Raw genomic sequence first — 25,116 nt, 5'->3', positions numbered from 1 at the left:
AGTTCCTTATGATGTGAAACTAGGTGTTCCACAAGGACATGTTCTGGGCCCATTGTTATTCTTGATTTTTATCAATGACTTGCCTAAATTCATATCAGATTGTTACATAACTATGTACGCTGACGATACTACAATCACGGTTTCTGGATGATGAATTATCAATGAAAATTAATTTACTCATTGACGAATTCATTACTTGGTGTCAACGTAACAAAGTGATTTTAAATAAAAGAAGTTTTCTTGACCTACCATATATACGCTATGTATCACAAATGGTGAATAAATATTATTATTATGATTTTGAGATTCGAGAGTAGAGAAGACATCATTCCACCAAGGACTCCAATAATCAGAACGACCATCTTGACAGAGTGATCTGGATAGAGTCTGCGGAGTTCGAAGAGAAAATCTCGATATTTTATCCGTTTTTCCTCCTCTTTTCTGACGATATTCATCTCGCCAGGAGCTGAAAACTCCACGACAAATATCGTTTTGGTCTGGTGGTCGAGAAGGACTACATCAGGCTTATTAGCTTGTCACCTCACAAACCACAAGAGGAGACTAAATCATCTGTCGGTAACAAATAAGACAGATGGGTATCCGCGGCTAAGCTAAACAGTGGAGACGGGAGTGGGTTAAACAACTTAGCAAATTTCAAATAGATCTTAATGGGCGCCAGGTAAATTTAATCCTCCAGATACCCTAAGTAACTCACAATATCAATAACTTACCAATTAATATTGGAAATAAAAGATAAAGATCCCCAATATGATTTATTCAGTAATCCTAACTTACATGGATTAACCAACAACGCTTCTAAGACAACAATGCAATATTCACACTACTACGCGATGTTCAAATGTCAATACAAGAGTGCGGTGTATATACCACGAATTCAATCAGCCATAAATTACGGTAGTAACGACGCTCAAAAAAACTACAATACGTCGAGTAAAACTACCACGAAAATTGAGTAGGCGAAATCGTAAATACTAGTATCGGATGGTAAGACAAACTCGTTTGCGTCGCGTGAGCTCAGGCGTAGGCGCATCGGTGTCAATCAGCAATCGTGAAAGGAAGAATATACCTCAATTTCCGTTTCACAAATATCTATATCAATCAGGTATCAATAAACAACTCTTAATCAATAAACGATAAACAACACTATATCAACAGGTATCAATAAACATAAGGGCAAACAATTATTTAAATATCTCAGTATAGCACAAATTTTCAAATAAATCAATTATAACTTGCGTGCTCCTTTTGGGCCACCCGGTATATGGTGTTAGGCTACCCCGTAGTTCGACGGAGGTGGATCACCCTGTAGTACGGCGGAGATGGATCACCCTGTAGCACCGGTGGAGATGGATCACCCTGTAGCACCACCACGATAGATCACCCTGTAGGGCACGACAAGCTGGACCAGTAATGGATCACCAAATAAGATCCAGAAAGATAAATAAAAAAGGGATAGAAGAAAAAAAAGGAAAACCGGAAAACAGGAAAAAAAAAGAAAGAAGGAAAAAAAACCCTACGGAAGAAAATTTTCAATCAGAATCAGATAGCAACAAGGTGAGATTCAACCCCCATTCAATAGGACTATTTGACTAATCAATACCCCTGGTATATTTTCATTAAGCAAAGAAGCAAGATACCAAGAGTATATTTTTGGGTGCCCTGTATAACCATATGATCCGTAAAAATCAAGACAATTGAATGAGTGTTGAAACCTCTCTTCAAAACTAATATTCACTTGAATGACAACGATGGAATCAGAAATTACTAAAATCATTTAAAACACATTTAATGGTAAAATTCTTACCCTGGCCAAGGGGTTTTCTATACGATTCTTCGTGTGCGGTGCTCTGCACGGAAGTCCTGCTGGGACTTGATGAGTGACTGAGGGCCTTCTGTTTCTTACGAATCTAGAGACGAGAAACGAAGGTTGTAGAATTGAAGAGGTGATATCATAGCTAAGACCACATGAGAGATGCGACAGTGATTCAGACATACCTAATTTCGGAAATCCTTCCACCTGGCACGAGTTCGGTAACCACCACAAATCCTCAAAAGAGCTTAAGTTTCAGACTGCAAATATCCACACCAAAATGACCAATCAGTCTTCCACTATACAATCCAGACATGTAGAATTAATCCCTGTGAAGGATGGCACAAATAAAACCAAATATATCCTACAATCAGTCTGATGGTACTCTTTGAACTCCGAACCAAGCTCAACGAAAGCCAACTTTCGAATACTAAGGAGACTGCCACATCTGACAGCTAACCAGTTGTTGCCACAGTGCGTCCAATCTACACTACAAGCACCAAGGGGGCGCTGTGCACAACATCATAAATCTAACAATTCCTCCACAGCCACTTGATACATCATCAACAAGTCCATGACCCATCAAAACTCCTTCTCAAAGCAATGCAACCCTTAAACAACCCTTGACAACTTGAGTAACCGATCAATCCCTCACCCGTGAACAACTGTAGAACTAGTTCGGTGTAAGTCGACGGAACGACACTACGAAAGTTCGGCGGATGTCAACCAACAGCTGTCTCTTAACCTTGTAATAAATAGAATGTTTACAAAAGTATGCACTCCAACCTATTTTCAACTATTTACCAATCCTTATTCATGCGATGGAATAGAAACATATAAGGTAAGTCGCCACATCCTTCCCTTTCAGTACAAATATTTAAGCATTCGTATTATGCAGAATATTTACCGAAAATATCAAACAGTATTCAGAAACCCAGAGCTAACTAATATTGTTTTTCAGGCGATATGGCTCTAATATGTAGTAATCCTTCTGGAAGTGATGAATAACAATCTATGCAAGAAATATTCTCGGAAAGGTATAGAGAATAAGGCAGGCAACGGCTGAAAAAAAATGATAGGTGAAGAAAACTGAGAAACAAACAATAACAACTATTTCAACCTAGCGAGGAATTTCGGATCTCCAACGTCGATTGGCAATAGGAGAATGCGTAAGTACTGGTCAAGCAGTTAGTCAGGGAGCATACATTTATTCTTGTACATTTCAGGTATGGTTTTCTATGGAACGGAAGATTCCCATTACTATGATGTTAAATGAATAAAATCTACTTGTAACTTAATTACTTTGTTAATATCCTTTGAATAAAGATCTTGAAAGGTAAGGTAGTGTTTTGAAAGGTCACATAAGAGCAGTTTGATCTAGTGCTAAATTGAAACGTAACAAGCTTGTATGAGCCTCAGGGTGGGGAACGAATAGTTCCAATAAATTCGGCACTTCTCGTTCCCCACAACGGATTCAATATCCCCCGGAGCGTAGGGCAACACCGGTGTCTCGTCAATACCGTAAGAGTGCCGTAGATGGTAATATAGCACTCTTAGGGCCGCGTTATGTCGATGGATATAGGCCGAGACCGCATATGCTGGACATGCTGATAGCAAGTGCATTAGGGTCTCGGGCGCCTCGCCGCAGGCCCTGCACCTTGTGTCAGGAACCTCTATACCCATCACGCAACTGCGGTAGACTAAGGTGTTGAAGACACCATCCTGGCAAGCCATGATGAACCCCTCAGTTTCCGACTTCAGCCCACTCGACCTGAGAAAAGCGAACGTCAGGCGCTTTGATAAGCCAAGGTCTTCAATATTATTGAAGAAGATCCCATGCATTGGCTTATCCCTGTGTTTCCGCAGAAGTAAGGTGATCTCTGCGGCTTTTATCTGAGCTTTTTGCTGAACGGGTTCCAACTCGGTGACAGAGTTGTAGTCACCTCGTTCAGAGTCGAAAACTATACCGAGTTCATCAGCTGCTCGAGCAGCTGCCCTAAGGAGAAATGCTCCAATTTCTGCTCTCTCATGGTCACGGACCATGCAGAGAAGGGGATCCGAACTCCTGACGACTTTACAGGCTGTATCCAGTACCATTCTGTCATGTAGACACTCCAAACTCAAAAGTCCACGACCTCCCTGTTGTCGGGGGAAGTACAACCTTGGAACGGACGATTTGGGATGCAAACTCCTATAGAGATGCATCATTTTTCGGGTCCGTACGTCGAGTTGATACAGCTCCTCCCGAGTCCACTTCACTACTCCAAACGAGTAGAGTAAGATTGGAACGGCAAGCATATTTGTTGCAGCAACTTTGTTCTTCCCCGACAGCTCCGATGACCAGATCTGTCGAAGTTTGTGCTGATACTTGCCGCGGAGAGAGTTTTTCACTGCGGTTACCTCTTGTGAGTGGCGTTGTTCCACCCCGAGGTAAGTATACGTCTCTCCGGCATCCAGATGGTGTAGGATGCTTCCATCTACGAGCTGCACATCCTCTCCGTAGTTCCCGCATCGTCCTCTTTTGAGATGAACCATTGCACATTTGTCTATCCCGAATTTCATACCGATAGCATGCGTGTACTCTTCCACCACCCTCAAGGACTGATGGAGATCCTTCTCTCCAGAGGCATAAAGTTTAAGATCATCCATATAAAAGAGATGGGTGACCTTGTGCCTCCGGTTTCCGGGGGTGCCACAGTTATACCCTCGAGTGTTTCTGAGCGCAACGGATAATGGCAATAGTGAGATGCAGAATAGAAGGGGACTGAAGGAATCACCCTGAAATACACCCCTTCTGAAAATGACCTACCCTGATTGGACTCTTGCTTGACCAGATGTTATGGTGAAGCGAGTTCGCCAAAGTGGTATCAGTTGTTCAATGCATCTCACAATGTTGTCGGGTACCGCAAGGCATCTGAGCAAATGCAAGATGAGCTCATGCGAAATTGTATCAAATGCCTTACGGTAATCGATCCAGGCAATAGAGAGGTTACGCTTATATTGTATCGAGTCCTGCGTTACACATCTATCGATGAGCAGGTTCTCTTCACATCCAGCGACTCCTCTCTTCGACCCTCTCTGCTCATATATCCGTTCGAACACTCGGTCAACTGCGGTGAGTATTCGTGTGTATAAGATGCTTGTAAACAACTTATAACAAGAATTCAAGCATGTTTGCGGTCTGTAATTCTTAGGAATCGACAAATCTCCGCTTTTGGGGATGAGAACGGTCCGCCTCTCGACAAACCAATCCGGAATCGGCTGCTCTCCGTCCAGCCATAAGTTGAAAACTCTGGCCAGATGGTGGTGGGTACTTGGTAGTTTTTTCCATCAATAAGTGTTCAGCCAATCTGGGCCTGGAGCAGCAAAGTTCTTGGAACCAACAAGGGCTCTTCGAACGTCATCCGGGGTTATCGGGTTACGCAGTTCATTGAGCTCAGGCTGTCGAAGCTCTCTGTTGAAAGCTTCGAACTGCGCTAGGGCTGGAGTGTCTAAGTTGAGTGGCTGCGGGTGTTCATAGATATCCTTCCAGAAGGATTCCACCTGATCAGCAGTCGGCGGATTATCCACAACACGTGGAGGCTCTTGGGATAAGCGAGAAGGTTTCTCGCGGAACCTAAGATTTTCCGCGATACTTCTCGCTCGCCTCACTAGTGACTTCTTAGCAGCCACTAGCATTCGTATACTATCAAGGCAATGCTGTTTGGTGGTCAACAGCACGCCTTGGCTTAGAGTGTGATGGATACGTCGTAAACTGGCGGCTATTCGCCGCACTGCGGGCGTGAAAGGCCTATTGGACGCCCTGTAGTCCATCACACATTGGATACGAGACGCGTGTTGTCTCGCCGACGTGATCTTAGCCTCCATCTTGTGTACACGCCGTTCAATCTTCCGAACCGCAAGGCCGGGATTTCGTCCTTCCGATTCGGAAAGCGATTGGACGACGTTATACATGGCGGCGTTGATTTGCCAGATGTCAGCCTCTTCTGTTAGAACACTATGAACCTCCCCATCCAAACAAGCCAGTTCTTGTGGCTTCAGGGGCCTAATTCTGTGGAGGGCCCTGCGTGTTCTGATTGTCGTCTCCATTGGTGGTATGGTGCGAGTCTCCTCTCCAGCCGTGCCAACGGGTGGTAGAACTGCCACTTCTACCACTTCGTTAGCAGACTGGGGAGGAGCTATATAGCCCTGCCGCCGAAGATAGGATACGTAATCCCTAAGATTTTGGGCGGAAAAGGCGGCATGCTCCGGATGTGTTTCACACCACAGAGCATGCAATCTCGCCATGTACCCTCTTCGCGCGGGCTCACTACTCTCGTAGCAATGCATAAGGCTATCTCTCAGCTCATGCGTCCACTCAAAGCGTCCGTTGTCGTTGCCAGGGTTGTCGTCGGTAGGCAAATCATCGTTATGGGCCCCACCACCTTGCCTCTGACCCCTCCGAGCGGGTCGATTGTGGGGGCCTCCTCCTTGATTGTTGAGAACCAAGTGTTGAGTCCACCGGGTGGTTAGCCCTGTGGACCCACGGCCGGCACCGGAGGGAGAATAGAGTTCTCCTTCCCGGGTGCGCCTGGGCTGCCGGTCCGGTTTTGCACCAGTTGCTCGGGTAAGTGGTGTCGCAACTCACCAAAGGCCAAGGGTGTTAGTGGCCATCCCTGCTTATTGGCGTACCTTTCTTTTAGGAAATGAATTCACCCTGATTACTGACAGCAGCGCTTTAACATATCTCAATTCCTGTCGGTTTTTATCGCCAAGAATGACCCGCTGGGCTCTAGCTCTTCGAAAATACCAAGTAAAGTTCGTCCATCGCAAGGGGAAGGAAAAAATAATACCCGATACACTTTACAGACATGCTTGTGCCAGGCTGCCAAACTCTTCAGACCATTGTTTCCATAATATGGCAACGCTTTGCCTTCCGCTAGATTTCAGATCCTATCTGAAAAATATAAAATAAACCAACTAGAGGACGCCAAGTTGCTAGAAATACGAAATAAGATCAATTCAGATGACCAAATCAGAAAATATTTTATTATGCACCGGTATATTCTGTATAAATATGGCAAGGCTGAAGGTAAAATACCTATTTAAGTCCCTAGGGCATTCTGGGACCTACAAAGTATGGATGGCATTGAGAAATGAAGTATTTTGTCCAAAAATGCAGCGTGACTTGTGCCAGAAGACAAAAATATCAATTTTACCGGACTCATCTGAGCGTTGTATGAGAGAAATGTGAAGACTCTTACATACTTTTTGTTACGGTCAGCATTGGAAATGGGCAAAAAAATGTTATTAGTATTTGAAGGGCTCTTCAGGATCAAAAAGAGACTCAGTGCAGACTCGTATGTTCTGTTGCGAGAAGATGCTACTCATTTGAGAAGATATCACTTACCTATTCCGGTAATTGCTTGAATTTTTGTTTAAGTTTTTCTCTTCACAGTAAATCAACTGATAGGGGGTAAAAGATGAAACAAAACCATTCTCTTTTCCTTGCACGTCATTTGGATTCACGGGAATCATTTGTTGTGGTGTAAATGTCCTTTTTTCAGTTGGAGCGCCATTGTTGTTTTTCATTCAATATTTTATTTTGTGCTACCACTAATAAGCAATAGGCAATTTGCATTTAGTCCGTGTGGTATTGTTGGCTGCATACTCAGAAGGCCAAGAAACTACGTTTGACGTGGATCCGGAGCATTTATCTGAAAGGACCATAAAAACACCATCTTCCCTTTTTTGTAATATCGTTTATTTTACGCGAAATAAAACTCAGCTTTGAAGTGGGAAACAAGTCGTTGCCAATCGACACTTTTCCAACTATTACATTTCGTAACAGCTGAAGTTATTTTGAATGTCTTTGGGAGTAATACAGAAATATAAGATAACTTATATTTCTTATAATGTCCCTGCATTTTGACGGGTAGGTTTGAATTAGTTGGTACAGGGAAATATTACTTCATTTCCAAAATTTATTTCTGGATATTAACAATTTATATAGTTTTAGTTCTGTTAAATTCTGGTACTCTCATTGGTATCATATCTAATAAGCACCTTTGACCACTCAAATAAATTGGCCAAGTCAACCGGATCCACAGCAGTTTCATTTGCTCCTACAACCCTGAAGAATCCTGAGATAACGAGATCCATTGCAACTACAAGAAATCGAATATGTCAGAAAAACTTGTAAACCGGGAGTAATATTTATCAATGATGAAGATCATAATAATGCCACAAATCTAAATTTGGCAAATAGTGATCATAATGTTCAAACGTACTGTGAATCAGATATAACTAAATACATTTTCCCCAGTTACGAAGTAGTCAGTGCGAAAATAGTCCCATTAATCTCTCTGAAAGCAACCGTAGGTGGCTCTCAGAAAAATTTTGCACAGGCACACCAGAGTTGAAAGAGCTATCGTATGAAACCGGGGAGAAAAACTACTTTTCTCTCCCTCTAATTTCAATGAACGTTGCTTGTCATTCGAGCGCATTTGGTCAGGTTTCTTCTGTTCATAGAGAACAGAAGCTTCGTCCGTGGGAGCAGTTGTCTTGCTCGAAGCAATGCTGCCGCCCTGAGTTTTTTCATTCACATTTTCTTAAAAAAAACACCTCAATTTTTCAGTGGCGCCTCCTTCTCGAGAGGCATTCGGATGAAGAATACACATTATCGGACCGACGACCACGTCGACAACTAGCCCGTTTACTGGCGTAGGAGGGCGCCAGTCCTCTCAATACGTCTTTAACTTCAATATTTATCCGAAATAAATTTCATTCCAGAATAAACCTCCCTTTTGGACTAAACTCCGACCACGAAATCCATGTGCTATCTTTGAGGGCGATCGTTATAGGCGCAACCGTCTTAAAACATAGGGATGAAGACCAAATTTTGTTGAATGGTCCTTTTCTGATTTGAAAAAACTAATCTATGTTGATGAAGTCTCCTGATAATGTTCATGGTGTTGCCGAAAATTTTGGTAATGTTGAAAAATTTTGACCATTATAGACTTTCAATATAGAGCAGAAAGATGGCAGATAACTTCCATTTCCGATATACCCCGGTGTTTACCATGGCAATAATGATTTTGTCTAGACCAAAAATGATCCTTCTTATAGAAATCTTATTCGGAATCGATTTGCACAATATGATTGTGTCCCAATAATTCTCATTTCATTGTCTTTTATTTCTCCCATCGACTTGGTAGTTATGAATTCACTGACTCGTTACATGAACTGGTGAAAATTATACAATTCTTGTATGAATTTATCATCTACAACAAAAATCACCCAATAGCAGACAATCCTTCCACCACATATTGTTCATTTGATTATAATATTTTAGACCTCATTGGTATACGAATGTCGTGCATTGACCCTAACATATGAGTATCCAAAGATATGAATTTTTCTCTTGGATCACAGAAAGCTTATATATTTATGCTGCAATACACCCTTCTGTGGAAATATTCACCTCCATATTGAGATCGTTTCACAATTTTTATCTGTTTGCAGTCTATCGCAAAATGAAATTCATTTAATTCTTCATCATCTAATGCTTCATTCAAATTTTTTGGGTTGAGAAATTCAATGTCATTGAACTCAATAGCATCATGTATAACAACAAAGACGACCTCATGATGGTTAATCTGCTAAGCACCCTACTTGCTGAAATTTCTATATACAACTTCAAAGAAACTAGTCAACAAAGCAGCTCAAACTTCAAAAAATTAATTTACAAATTCATTGGGAACATGATTCATCACATCCTTGATAAAAAACTATTCAAACAAGCCATTGGAAACGTATACCCTCATATCAGAGACAATAGTAATAATGAAAAGGTATCATAGAAGATATATAGACTACTAACTGAACATAACATCAACATAACATACTAAACTGCTAACACCTTAGACATAGACATATAAAAAATAACAAATACAACATCAACAACAAGGATCACAAATCAGGTATCTACAAGCTGGAATGTGACTCACCAAAATATTTATATCGGAATAACATCTAGAAATTCCAAAACAAGTATTTCCGAACACAAAAGAAGTTTTCAATTAGACAAAACCAATTCAACTTATGCAGGACGTTTGTTGAAAAAGAACACGACTTCAACATAAACTATGACGTAGCTACTACATACAAAAATAAAGAAGAAAAATAGCCGCTGGAATCTCTGGAAGTGAATTAAGGTTTGAAAAAAATATGTTTTTTCGTTAACCAGTTGTTGCACCCTCACGAATGACAATCCTCAGAAGTTGAAACTTGTGCGAGCTGGGGACTGACGAGGTCTTACCTTTTAACGTGTGATTCCTAACACGGGTTGAACGATAGCAAGTGAAAATCGATTGTTTAGCCTGAGGCTTGAACCACCGACCAACACGGCAGCCGATTTGAGTGAGTGAACAAAGCACTCACGACGAACCGACCGGGTACCGACTGGCCGGTTTCCTATCGAATGACCAAGAAGAAGTTAATTTCTCACCCCTTTTGAATTTATTTTCAGAAAAAATTCACTAGAATTGATCATATCATTGCTAACACTAATTAGCCTGTTTTGTACGTGTTGGGTACTTGTTCTTAAAACTTCCTGTTCATCAATCGGTAGTCTTCATTAATTGAGGTCAATAATTTGTATGAATTGCATGTTAGGGTAGTGTGAAGTACCAGTCCAATTGAAATGAAATATACACTGTGTCCAAGATAAGAATGAACAGCATGGGGATATCGAAAACGGTTAGTGATTCGGGGTTGATTGAATTAGAGAAACGTGGCGCATTTATGTGCCTAATAATATGCCATTCAGAAAGTTTTCATATTCCGAATAGTTTCGGAGATTTACGAGAAAAACCGAAATTTGAGAATTTCGCTATTATTTTCTCCTAGCTTTATTTTCAAAGGAAATGTAAAACAAATAGCACTTTGTCATGACCACTTTTCAAGGACTACAAGATAACGTGAGCAGAATTTTTCTGCGGCGTTTCGCCTTTTATAAAACATCATCAACTTTGTATTTTTATATGGGCCGAAACTAAAGTATACCTTATATACGACGCCATTTCCCATTGTGAATACAGCAACGTATCACACAATATGATTTCGTAACCATTTCTCGCGTAAAATGAAAAGTGATTACTTAACCTGCTTTTCTTCAATTTTAGATACTACGCGCTGGAAAAAATGACACAATGTTCTGATGTCATAAAAATGTTGTTGTTTGGTAGAATTTTTGACAAATTACCCTTCCTACTTCTACATCTCTTAACCTACCTAATTTGTGTTAAAAATGGAAAACGGCACCTTTTAGAAACTGGAAAATTTGATATGTTGTCATGTTACATTTTATTCCAAACTGAGTTGAGGTTGAACGTCTGTACTCTAATAAGTATCCAGAGAGACGACAACCTGGTAAATCAATATTCAGTTCCTAATCTAAAAGAATACGGCTCATTTAAAAAACCAGTGATTTCTTGACAAAAGCAATGTAATGAAGAAAGTCAGCGTGATGTGTGTCAGGCCGTTGTTGAAAATCCTGAGACATCCACTCGCACTATTGAACATAATACATGAGTAGCCAAATCCACCGCTCACTTCATTTCGAGAAAAAATAAATATCATTCATATAAATTTAGGATTTGTCATGGACTCTGACCAGGTGCCGATGCAAGGCGAACAACCTTTTGTGTACACTAGAAAATGCCAAGACGATGAAAATTTCCCCTTCAAAATAATTTGGTCTGATGAAACTAAGATCATCAACAATGGTAATTTCAATAGACAGAATGTTCATTATTGGTCACAACAAAATCTGCGTGTACACAAAGTGTCCAGACATCAACATCGTTTCAATTTCAACATGTGGGTTGGGATTCTCGGTGCGAATGTAATTGGGCCTTTTATCTATCAAAATAATTTAACAATGGAGCGGTACATAAACTTATTAGTAAATGATTTGGAAAACGCTCTAGATAATTTGCCTTTAGCGGTTACTCACAGCTGCTGGTTCCAACAAGATTATGATCCAGCACATGGTTCGGTCGGTAGCCAGGCAGTTCGACGTGGGTGCTTTGTTCACTCACTCAAATTGACTGCCGTGTTGGTCGGTGATTCAAGCCCTAGTTAAAACGATAGATTTTCACTTGCTATCGTCCAACTCGTGTTAGAAATCACACGTTAGAAGGTGAGACCTCGTTAATCTTTAGCTCGCACAAGTTTTGACTTCTGGGGATTATCTTTCGTAGGGGTTCAACAGCTGGTTAACGAAAAAACAGATTTTTAAACATATACCGCTAGAATTGTTTGTGATTATTGGAACCGTCGCTTCCCAGGACAGTGGATTGGTACTCATAGTGATACATCCTGGCCTGCAAGGTCCACCCGACTTAACTCCACTAGACTTTCCCTTTTGGGGATATATCAAGAATCAAGTGTACTCTCATAATTTTCAAAATGAGGAAGATTTGCTAAGATTGGATACTGCATCCTTTAACAATATTGTACCGAATATGTTAACTCAGGTTTGAAATTCGTCTCTCAGATGAGCGTACTTGTGCTTAGAAAATAACGGCGGGTTAATTGAACACTTGTTATTAGTTTCTGTTTATTTCCTATGATACATATTAGCTTCTTGTTATTAAATTAAAGTTACATTTTATAAACTGAACTTTTGATATTACGACTCATCTTTGTATTCAAAAACGCAAAAATTCCAGCAAGTGGTAAGTTAAAAATTTTTAATGAATAAGACTAGTCAATATGACATTTTTCCAGCGCGTACTATCTAAAATTGAAAAAAAGTAGGATAAGTAGGTAATCACTTTTCATTTTGCGCGAGAAATGGTAATGAAATCACATTGTGTGATACGTTGCTGTATCAACAATGAAAAATGGAGTCGTATCCAATGTATACTTTAGTTTCGGCCCATATGAAAATACAAAGTTGATGATGTTTTCTAAAAGATGAAACGTCGCAGAAAAATTCTGCTTACGTTATCTTGTAGTCCTTGAAAAGTAGGCATGGCAAAGTGCTATTTATTTTACATTTTTTTCGAAAATAAAGCTAGGAGAAAATAAAAACGAAATTCTGAAATTTTGGTTTTTCTCGGATATCTCCAAAACTTTTCGAAATATTGAAACTTTCTCAATGGCATATTGTTAAGCACATAATTGCACTACTTTTCTCTAATTCAATCGACCCCGTATCTTATACCGTTTTCGATATCCCTCATGCTATTTATTCTTATCTTGGACACAGTGTATATTGTTGAGAGCTGTAATTTGTTCATGAATAATATACGAGTTCATTGAAAAATTCCTCAAAAATTTGAGTCAGATGAATTGAGAACCATTCCGAGATTCCGAAATAAATGGACAATGAAGAATTCAATTCAGTCGTAAATAGTCACTCCTAAAAATATAACCCTTTTGAAATTTCAAAGAAGGCTTCTGTACTGCCACAGAGGCGTTATTTTCATAGCACGAATCAGACACTTCAGGTTAATTTTGCAGTGAAATGACTTTTGCGATTTCAACAAATATATTATATTAGCTGGCGCTAATTTCTTTGTTCAACTCATTCAACTATTTTTTTAATTTCTTTACTATTTCTTAACCGACAAAAATCTTAATTGAAACCTGAACATTTGATCAACTAATTAGTAGGTAATTTCTTTCAGTATTTTTCCGTGAACGGAACAGAACTGTACCAAACATTTCAAAAAAAGTATAACAACCGAAAATTGATACGGGAAATAATTACTTACAGAATTCAAATGTTATTCATTGATTTCCGGGGTAATATTTGTTATTTCTGTGACATTGCCTATGAAAATATCATAAAGATAACAAGGTGCATTTTGATAATTTATTTTCAAACTTTTAATCTGGCTCAATATACTTTCTGATGAAATATTAACGGAATAACTAGTTTATTGAATTGTAAAATTATATTATTCCATGATTTCGAGTATAAAAGGAAGTGCATAATGCAACAAAAATAGTTTCAGTTGGGGTGATGAGAATTCAACAATAACCATGCTAGTAAGGTCTTTCATAATTATTGTATCTCTGACTTCACCGATTTGGGCGAGAGCAACTTTGATTTCTGTTGTACAGGTATGTTTTGAACGTAAATTTTCGTTATGTATCATAATTTTTTTTGAACCACAGAGAGAGAGACAACCTTTCTCTTTCCCTCTGTGGTCTGCAACCATATGGCTTTTGCCAGTATTTTATCATTTCAAATCAGATAACGATTTTATTATTCAAAGTTAAGTACTCTTCCTGATATCAGTGAGGGGTCAAACTTTTTCAATGTGGTGACTTGTTTTATTTTATTGACATGTTTCAAATATGAGAAAACAAATGAATGCAACGGTAAGCACATATCACCCAAAGAAGATGATCAAAAGTGAGCAAACTTTCGAATTAGGATGGATCAGTTACCAAAGTATTTCAAATCAAGATTGTTTTTCTCGAGAAACTGCTCATGAATTAGGGATTTCTGTAAATTCTACCAGAAATATTTTGAAAAAAAAATGCTACAGGATACGCAATGTTAATTACCTTAATGGAAAGGATTACAGAAAGAGAGTATGATTTGCGAAGTGGTTGAGACGTGGAATGAAAATATTAAAAAAAATAATATGAACGAACGAATCAAAATTCACCTACCAACAATGGTTGGTTTGATAGAAACACCCATTATAGGTCTAATAAAACAGATGAGTATTCACATAAAGTAACCCATTGTCAAGAAAATTTCGGAATTATTGTTTGGTTGGGAATTTTTGAAAGAGTCATACTGGTAAGGGACCACTCACCTGGGCCATTTCGATCCCCATATCTTACTTCTCAAGGTTTCTTTTTGGGTATACATAGAGAATGAAGTTTTAATAATGCCTGCTACAGAAATCGATCATCTCAAACTGAAAACAAGCGATGCATGTATTAGCATTATACCCATTATGCTAGAAAAGTGCCACAAAAGCGTGTATTCGAAAAAGGGGCCATCAAATTTAGAATTTATTGTAAACGTTCAAAACAAAAACAGCAATTTCAGTTTTCTTAGTATGATTCGAAATGAGCAAATGACCCTGTCCCTGTTTTGGCCCACGATTGTTTTATCGTGAGTATGAATGCTCAATGCACACAAGAATTACAATAACCCTTGTGAAAAGATAGGATGAGAAAAATAACTAGCTAGATGTACTGTAGACAAGACAAGATTTAATTCTTATTGTACTCTTACAAGGTTTGAAACGTAATTTTGAACGAGTTGTGCAAGATCACACTGATGTCGATATTACGATGTTTACTGTTCACTTACAGTTTCAAGTAAAAACTTGAAAATTATTATGAATATTTTTAATCAATTTTAAAAATATCCTTCTCGAAAGACCAATTTTCGTTGACCATTGTACTGTTCTACACGATGGTTACCTTTTTCTCGTCTAGTCTTCATATTTGTTATAGTCCAAATATATCATGAATTTCACCAGTTCCGACTTCCATTGTCTGATATGATTCTAATATGATTCGAAATCTATGAAAGAACAGATAAAATTAAAAGAGATAGCTGAAATATCGGTTATATCAAGCAATAAAACGTGAAATGTAAATACATTGAATACAGCAATAATACGTGAAATGTAAATATAGTTAAACGTATAGAATAATCAAGATAAAAATGACCACAGAATGAAACTAAAAAAAAAATTAAAAAAATCTGTTTTTCCGTTAACCAGTTGTCGCATCCCTATGAACGACAACCCTCAGAAGTTGAAACTTTACGAGCTAAGGATTAACGGGGTCTTACCTTTTTATGTGTGATTCCTAAAACGGGTTGAAGGATAGCAAGTGAAAATAGAATGTTTAGCCTGGGGCTTGAACCAGCAACCAACAGGGCGATCTATTCGAGAGAGTGAAAAAAGCCCCCACGTCGAACCGACGAGCTACCGTCGGAAATGAAAATGAGAACAAGCAAAAAATAAAAAAAAAAACAAATGGAATGATTTCAAACCGAATGACTTCACGACGTTCCGATTGTTAGTATCCACAATAGTCTTCGAGTGATGACTGGACTATTCTTCCTAGAGATAACTATTTATAGATCATTCGAGCGCTTTCTCTCATCCTTTCATCCCTCTCGCCGCTTCACCGATTTTTCAGTGGGAGTTGATCAGTTTTTTCGGTTGATTACAGATTTTCATATGTTGCATATCTCCAATCTTAGCTGAATGTGTCGTTGGGTGACACTATGAGGCTTCTTTGAACTTCCCCTTGAACCAATATTTCTCCCTTTGAATGATCTCTGCTTGGGACTACTTCATAATATGTTGATGAGTCCAACCATTTTCTGTTATTCCATATTTGCTGGTTTCTCCTTGCTGTGTGTTTCTCGTGTGCTCGGCAATGCAATTACAAGAATTGCATCTTTCGTCATGCAATTCTTGGAATCGCAGTTCGAGTTTTGTGGCCTGGTTTTCGTGTGGCTGCTATTGATGGTGTTTTCGGATCTGTAGCAGATTCTGGTGTACTTGTACCCAGAGTTTCAAACCACTCCGTATATATGTTGGCTATAACTGGTAAAAGTGGCAGTCCCTCATCTTGGCCAGAAAATTCTTGCTCCAGTTGAAAATAGCAGTTTCGTTAAGACAATCCCAGTAATTGCATGACTATTTCTATAGTTGAATTCGTTCTTTCTTTCAGATTCTCGTCCTCTGTGTGATTCAAATTGCTCCTTCGACAGAAACGTTGGTGTGAAGCCTTTCCACGTCGAAACTGATTGATTGATCTTGCTCTGTGACTTCTATCGCCTTCAGTATTTTAACAAAATGCCTTGAATTTTTCACAACAGATTAAATTTTTGTCGAATTACATTTTGCAGTATTAGAGTAGGAACATTCATAATGATCGATATGTACCTAGTCGTAGATCAAATTCATCTCAAATATCAAGTCACTTCAATTATTTTTTCAAAAGATGTCATTAGGGGAAGCGATGTTAGTTTGAAGTCTTCTATGGTCGATAATCTTATTGGAAATTGCAAATAACCGATGTATATTGTTAGCATCTGTTCAATATTTTTGTTTCCAAAGGTTTTTCGACATGGCGAAAGAGCGCCCATCAACCACTACCCCAATGATCCATACAAAGATGTAGCCTATTGGCCAGTAGGACCAGGACAACTAACAAATGTAAGTGAAAACGTTAATCCTAATTAGTATATTTCTAGAAATTTCAATATTGTCAATATTGAATTTTTCAAAAACCTCTTCCTTCCATATTCTTTCAGAAAATTACATTCACAAAAAGTATTGGATATCAAATTGATTCATTTTAATGTCTGAAAAATTTCAATTCCACTGAGAAGAACTAGGTAAGAGTTTTAATAATTGGATTGGAATACTTTAAACATTGAGCCTATACATAAAGTAGTCGAGCTTTAAAAATTTGTATTTTCTTGTCAAGACTTTTCACAAATTACAAGACACTTTTTTGTTTTTTGTAAGAATAATTGAACAAAGTATCAACTCTTGTGTTAATTTTGATTTTACTGTTGTGATGTGAATAATAATTCAAGAGTCTGTTGCCACCCCAGAGGATTTTATGTCATCTTTCAATATTTCTCTCTAATATTATCACTTTTTACAGATTTCAAGATATGTGTTAGATTTATAGAAATGAAAAAATAAGTCTGTACTTGAAATTAATACATCACATATAATACTCACTTCACTTTTCTGCTTTTTGTCAGATTGATTAATCAAGGAATCAATTCTTGTGTTAATTTTGATTTTACTGGTATGATACGAATGGTAATTCAATAATATGTTGCTACCACAGAGGTTTCTATGTCATCTTTCAATAATCATTTTTTAATGTTATCACTTCCATATCTCAAAATATGATCTTCAATTTTTCACATTTTCTATATAAAGATGAAGCCAACATTTTTTCCAACTTTCAAAGGTTCAATTAAATCTCTGATCTGTATGTCCAACCTCCATTTCGACTCTTGGTGTTTTCATATGTTCCGATGGTTTCAACCTTGTAGATCCTGAAGAACAAAGCACCCATTGAATGAATGAGTGGGAAACTGAGTACACATTGTGATGGATGAATCGAAGAATTTTGTATAGGAGTGCAAAATCTTATTGCAAAGCTCTTTCGACTTCCGTCATCCTCAGTGCTCATTCGTCAGGCAACAGAAAGTAACGAAGTATGAACACATAGAACATTTGTAAAATTTAATTTGTATAAAACTACTCAACCCAATAACCAACGAAATACATGTTGGAGATTGAACCCATGTGGCTAGGTATTTTGTTGATTATGAAGTTGATCAATTTTATATATACCAAATTTTACAAATGTACTATGTCTTCATACTTCGATACTCTCTGTTGCCTGACCAGTGAGCACTGATGATGACTAAAATCGAAAGCGCTTTGCAATAATATTTTACAATTATACACTTCTATACAAAATTGTTCGATTCAATTTCCAAAGCAATAATTATTTAACATCAGACAATGCTCTTCAGACCTGCTGTAGATTTGAACTGTGATACTAGACTGAAAAACAAATACATTGTTGGATAATATTTTTCAGGAAAAAAATCCATGACGGACTCTTGCAAATCCATTCAGTTCCTTGCGATTGAAGTTGCAGAGAAAGCCTAAGGCTTTCATTCGGTGGACGATGTCAAAACTTGTTTTTACACATACCGTCGTGATAACCAGTTGTTCATTTCCGACGAGTAATATTTGAGTTTTTTGTCTGTACCGTAGATAGTGACCATGCCAACTTTTTCTCAGTCTTTAAGGATATCGCTGCCCATTTTTGCATTGCGAATGCTTTGTTTTTGTATTGTTTACAAAACATCAATACAATTTTCACAATTATACAATGGCTTCTTCTGCTCTGTTTCTGTGCTTTGGTTTAGACAATTGAAATATATGAATTGTTGTTTGAGACAAATGAGCTTGTGTTGAATGAATCAGAATGAAATATTTCAGTAAATAGAAACATCAAAAAGTGAAAACATTTTTGGAATATACTGTATATTGTAGCTGGACGTGAGTCTTTCTTACGTCTCAACCCTGAAACCTTTATTATCTTTTATACATAACCCTTATCTTTGCTATTTGCAAAACTGATTTTGATAGCTAAGACATTTTTCTTTGGGGCTACTTCGTGATAAAACAGGGTGCTAGGGCTATCTTCACAAATCTTCACAAGAATAACTAGATGGTCTAGGGAGACTTTGTAACTACAACTTATTTTGAACTCGCAAGTGAATCTCTTCAGAGTCTCTAGTATTGTTCGGCTGTATGACAAAATATTGACATTTCGGAGATATTCTAGAATTTTCATGTCTCAACAAATGCACATATTGCTGTTCATGATATCTATATAATCCATGATAATGATCACATAATTTCTACAAACATTTCAATTCTTATACGTGTTTCGCTACCACCGTAGCTTCCTCGGTAGACGAAGCTACGGTAACAGCGAAACGTTTTTAGAAATTAGAATGTGACTTAGCAGAGTGAAAATTTGAGATTAACGTGAAATTTTTCATACAAAATAGAACAAAATGAAAAATTTCGTCGAAAAAACCTGTATTCAGCTTCAGTACTGCTCGAAGCTACAGTTCGCTGTTTATTACATTCCCATGAGATTGCACCTCCTGACAATGTGAAAATGAAGCCAGATGATTAGCAAAATCTGCATCCACAAAACCTATCAGATCATCGTCACCCTTTTTATACCTCAAACAATAATTCTTAGTGCCCTGCAAATATTTTAAAATTATTTTTGCATACTTCCAATGCTGCTCAGTATAGCAATTGTTGAACTGGCTCAAAAAATTGACTACGAAAGTGATATCTGGTCTAGTTAATGCTGACAGATACATAAGGCTACCAATAAGCTGCTGATAAGGTAATTCTTTCGAACACAAACTAAAATTATCCTCCTCATCAAAGAGAACACATTTTTTCATGGGTGTGCTCACTGTTACTGTTACAATCACTCATTTGAAATTTTTCCAAAACTTGATTTACATACTGTTCTTGATCCAGTAAAATCTCTTTTCCATCTTTACTTTTTCTAACTCTCATCCCCAAACACTGTTGAATTTCACCTAAATCTTTTATTTCAAATTTATTAGTTAAGTGCTCTTTCAAAATCTGTGTTTTCTGGGTTGAATTAGATAAAATAAAGAAGTCATCAACATAAAGTGCTATGATAGTAAGGAAACCATTGTCGTATTTTACAAAAGCGCAAGGTTCACTATCACATTTCTTATACCCCAAACTAGTAAGTACATTCTCAACCCTTTTGTACCAAATACGTGAGGATTGTTTTAGACCATATACAGCTCTATTTAATTTTGATACAACATTATCACTGTTATCTGTATTAGTAGCAAAAACTTCTGGCATGTCCATAAAAACCTTTTCCTTCAATTTCCCATTCAAAAAGGCTGTTTCAATATCTAAATGACAGGTCTCTAAGTTCAAGTGAACAGATAAAGCTAACAACAATCTTAAACTTGAATGACGGGCAACTGGAGGAAAAGTTTCGTCAAAATCAATGCCTGGACGCTGACTGAACCCCTTAGCCACGAATCTCGCCCTATGGATTATATTACCAAGATAATATGATTTTTGGGTTTTTTCGAGAACCCACTTACACTTTACAGGTTTACACTCTTCTGGTAATTCGATAATATCCCACGCACTATTTTCACTAAAACTCTCCATTTCTTTTTCCATAGCGCATTTTCACTGATCACGATTTGTACCCAAGAGAGCCTCTGTCACAGATTCTGAATCTCCCACTCCAATTGATGACGCAGCTGCCTTTGCAGTGAAGTATATCACATAATCATCAAACTGCTTTGGTTTCTTCGTTCTTTGGGATCGCCTGACCACTGAAGTACTATCTTCTTCAATCCTGTCTGAGTCTTTGTCATCCACTACTTCACTTCCATCAGTTTGACTACATTAATCCGTCTCCCACTCAAACTCTTGACTCTGGCTTGATTCAAACTTAGTTTTCTCCCCTTCTACCGGAAAACTAATCTCAGACTTCACATCATTTTCAGAAATATGAACATCTCTGCTTGTGGATACCTGTCTGGTTTCTGGATCATACAACCTGTAGCCCTTCGTAGTTTCCGAAAAACCAACTAGGATTGGGTTTTTGGACTTGTTATCCCATTTCGGTCTTTTCTCTTTGGGTACATGCGTCATGACTGGACTTCTAAAAATTCTGATTTGACTCAAATCAGGATTTCCACCGTGAAAAATTTCATATGGAGTTTTTTGCAAGCTGCTTACTACAGACCTGTGTCGTAGATAACAGGCTGTATTTACCGCTCCTGCACAAAAAATTTCTCCAAGCCAGTTTCATAAAGTTTCTGACTTTTTCAACCAACGTTCTGTTGAGTCTTTCAGAAAGTCCATTCTACTGTGGAGTGCAGGTGTTTGTAGTCTGATGAATAATGCATTTTTTTTTCAGGTACTGCTGGAACTCAGCATTCACATATTCCTTGCCATTATCGGTACGAAAAACTTTGATTTTCTGTTGAGCTGATTTTACACCATACTTTTGAATTCCTTGAATTTTTGGAAGGTTTCATCCTTAGACTTCAAAAAATAAACAAAGTACATTCTGCTAAAATCATCCAAGTATTTAGACCAAATGCTCTGGTTCCACTGTGATTGAACGGTTGACGAGTCTGTTTCCTCTCATAACACACTTCACAGTTAGTTTTTTCAATGTTTACCTGGCCACTGTAGTTCACACCATCTACTAATCGATCTCTCATTTTGTTTAAGTAGGTTGAGTTAATATGGCCCATTCTTTTGTGCCAAACGTCACCAGATCCAGCTTTTGCCTGTCAGCAAAATTAGCATTTTTTAAAAATTCAATTTTGTACACATCATTTGTCATTATAGCTTCAGCCAGCAACACATTGTCACAGTTGTAGATCTTACAACAATCCTTCTCGAAATTTACCATGTTTCCATTTTCTGGAAACACAATAATACACCAAACAACTATATTTGTTAGATAAAATTCTAACAATTTAATTTATAAAAAATTGATTGAGCCGTTTCGGAAGAGTGCAACCATAAACTCTGTGGGACAGGATTTCAATATATTGAATAAAAAATGGAGATCTCTACGAAAATTGCAAAAATGAAACAGAAGGTATCAAACATTCTTCTATAAAGGTAACATAATTATTCTATGAAAGACGTTTCCTGGCGTTCCTTCTACGAAGTCGCTAATCGTGAATGAAAAAAAATTGAAAACAGGAATGAGAATGGAGGAGCATATTTCAAAATTATTAGGTAACTACGCGGAAATATTAAATAAAACAGAAATCATCACCAACAAATCCCCGAAAAATAGGTCAAAAACTGAAAGAGTTGGCTCTGTGAAGTTGGTTACACCAATGTAAAAACTATTTTTCGGTTTTTTGGCCGTGGTCTGCAGGTTTTTATGCCTGACGTTTCGTCTACTACTGTAGTACACATTATCAAAGGTGATATGGTAATGGAAGCAGTTCCCGAGTTTATTTACCTGGTTTATTACCCCTCTTTTCTATTTCGGCTGGTGATAAAAATTTTTTCAGCCTCCACACAGTTATCTCCAGCCGTGAAAGTTTACATTTTTTACCACACTCAGTTACTAGCGAGAATGTTCAAAGAAGGAAATAAAAAATTAAATTGCATAATTTACTCAATCTTTTCCACTGAATATATCAATGACCCAATAGTTTCATTTCATGAACCCGTAGTACATACGAATGAATATAATTTGTTTTCAGGTTGGTAAAACGCAACATTTTCACCTTGGCGAATACACTCGACAGAGATATATCAATAACTTACCAGCAGCTTACTCTAACAACTTTTTCTACGCCCAAACGACAGATGTGGATAGAACTCACATGTCAGCTCAGTGCAACCTCCTGGGACTGTTTCCACCCACAGAAACGGAACGCTGGAATCCAGACATAGATTGGAGTCCGATTCCCGTTCATCCATCGGATCCGAATGTTATTAATTCATATCCAAATTGTCCAGCTTATGATGCTGAACAACAAAGAGTTACGGTTGAAGAACCGTATTTTCAGAAAATTGATGAGCAGTACCGAGATACTTACGAGTATATCAGCAACTACAGTGGATCAAATATTACTACATTGCAAGGAATTGGTACCGTTTTTGATTCGCTTTTCATTGAAAATGAGTTAGGCTACACGCTGCCTTCTTGGACACAGGCAATTTTTCCAGAACCCCTCGCAACACTTGAAGGTTTACGGTTCCAGAGTTACGTTTATAACAGAAAATTAATGCGGCTCAGTGAGTATTATGGATATTGTATAATTCTTTGGTAACCGTTACATTATCATTGATTTCTAAACTTCATCGTAGGTGCTGGACCATTCCTTAATGAAGTCATCGGACATTTCGAAAAAATGAGAAAGAATTCTTCGACTGCTGAATTTTACAGGATGTATAGTGCCCATGACTTCAATATTGCTCAAGTACTATCAAGTCTGGGTAGATTCAATCCTCCTCGGGCACCATATTTTGCCAGTACTATATATTTTGAGCTGTGGGAGTTTCTTGGGAGATATCATGTCAACATCTACTATAAAGATAAGGATACCATTGAGAAAATAACTCCAGAAGGTTGTTGGCAGTTCGATTGTAGTTTGAGTAAACTTAAAAATACTTTGTCAGATATTCTTATTGATACCGACACCTTGAAGAATGAATGTGTAGGTTGATTGAATAGGCGCAACTAGTGTTATCGAATAAAAAAATATTTGAAAGCATATGTTTTCCCTTTTCATTCTATATTTCTTTTTTGAGCGATCGATATTGATATAGAACAAGATTGAATAATATCAATTTTGTTAGTCCTTATCATATCTCTGGAAGTTGGTGATTATAAACCAGAAATGAATTTTGAATGTCTGTAATTCAAATTCACTCAAAAAAATATCTCAGCTACGTTGCAGAAAATATGAAACACCAACAATTATCGGATTGAGTTTCAATATTATGTGAAGATATTTAATTAACTGACTGCAAAAAGGACCAACTCGAAATTTTCCAGGGGAGAAGAAAAAATAATGATTTAGCAACTCTGTGTTAATTGGTGGTATGTCGAATTGATATCATCTGTAACCAAATTATTCATGAGCAATGAATGAATTTAGAAAGATGTAGCTTTTTCGACATGTGATTACTTTTATTTTAACTTATCTAACAAATTTTTGATTAGTTGTACAATGTTTTATTATTTACTGAGGAAAGTGCAAATTTATTGTCTTAGAGGTGAACTGGTGTAGCGTGTAGAATTGTCATACTGATTTGTCAACCAAAGTGTCTAGCAGCACCTTTTATTTTTGAGAGAAATGAAGTTTTAATTTCGAATTTCAACTAGTTCTCTCCAGAATTATAACTACCAATTTCACTGAAATCTGTACTGAATATACAAGCTGTGTACTGCCTAATTGATGAAAACTAAGAATGTAATAATTACAATACACAATCTTCTCGAAATTAACTGTGATAATTCAAAATCATAGCCCTCATGCCCTCTTCTCTAATATTTATCAAAAAAAAACATTTATGGCTATACATTTAGTCAACTCATCTTCAACCAACTCTAATGAATGAAAATTATCATGTAATAATAACATGAACTTCAAATTACGTTTTTAGACTACTCAGCTTGGCTAAAATTAGTAGTTTTCACTTCATCTGGACGTACGAGGTCCTTTAATGTATTTTGATTTTTCTCAAAAAATATTTATTCATTCATCCTTTTCAATTTTGTTCTCTGGAAATATAATACACTCGTGCCGGATTTTTCTCAATCTTCGAAGCAGTTCTGATATGCACATTTCGACATCTGTCGAAGAAGTTGAGATATAAATAATCAGAAAAGGAATCTTTGAATTTTTCGACCATTTCTGAAGACGGAGACAGATTTTGGCCTCTGGAACGTTAAGATAAGTATTGTATTATTTCTAAGCAATTTTTTGATAGGCAAAATTGATAAATACGACAAGTTACTGATAAATAGTACAGTTTTCATTGTGAAAAATACTTTGAATATTACTGGAGTTTTTTCCCAAAACTAAATCGTTATTTTTAACACCTCGACACGTTATTTTTAACACCTCAAAGAGGAAAATCAAAACTAGAAACTAATGCGAGCTATATAGGTAACCCATA

The 25,116-nt window shown here is 37.4% G+C and overlaps 1 protein-coding gene across 1 annotated transcript; it reads left to right on the top strand.

Moving 5' to 3' along the window:
• The first annotated feature begins 13,792 nt into the window (after positions 1-13,792).
• Positions 13,793-23,702, top strand: LOC111505547 (prostatic acid phosphatase). Its single transcript, XM_023160372.2, has 4 exons — positions 13,793-13,948; positions 16,933-17,031; positions 22,689-23,226; positions 23,299-23,702. The coding sequence occupies exons 1-4, from the start codon at positions 13,868-13,870 to the stop codon at positions 23,655-23,657; spliced, it is 1,077 nt and encodes a 358-aa protein (XP_023016140.2). The 5' UTR covers positions 13,793-13,867; the 3' UTR covers positions 23,658-23,702.
• Positions 23,703-25,116: the final 1,414 nt, after the last annotated feature.

Source organism: Leptinotarsa decemlineata, unplaced genomic scaffold (genome assembly GCF_025532065.1).
Source record: "Leptinotarsa decemlineata unplaced genomic scaffold, Ldec_3_MD MMD2_tig00078340_RagTag_RagTag, whole genome shotgun sequence".
Taxonomy (NCBI): Eukaryota; Metazoa; Arthropoda; class Insecta; order Coleoptera; family Chrysomelidae; genus Leptinotarsa; species Leptinotarsa decemlineata.
The sequence above is the reverse complement of the archived record's forward strand: the minus strand, read 5'-3'. Positions and strand labels throughout refer to the sequence as shown.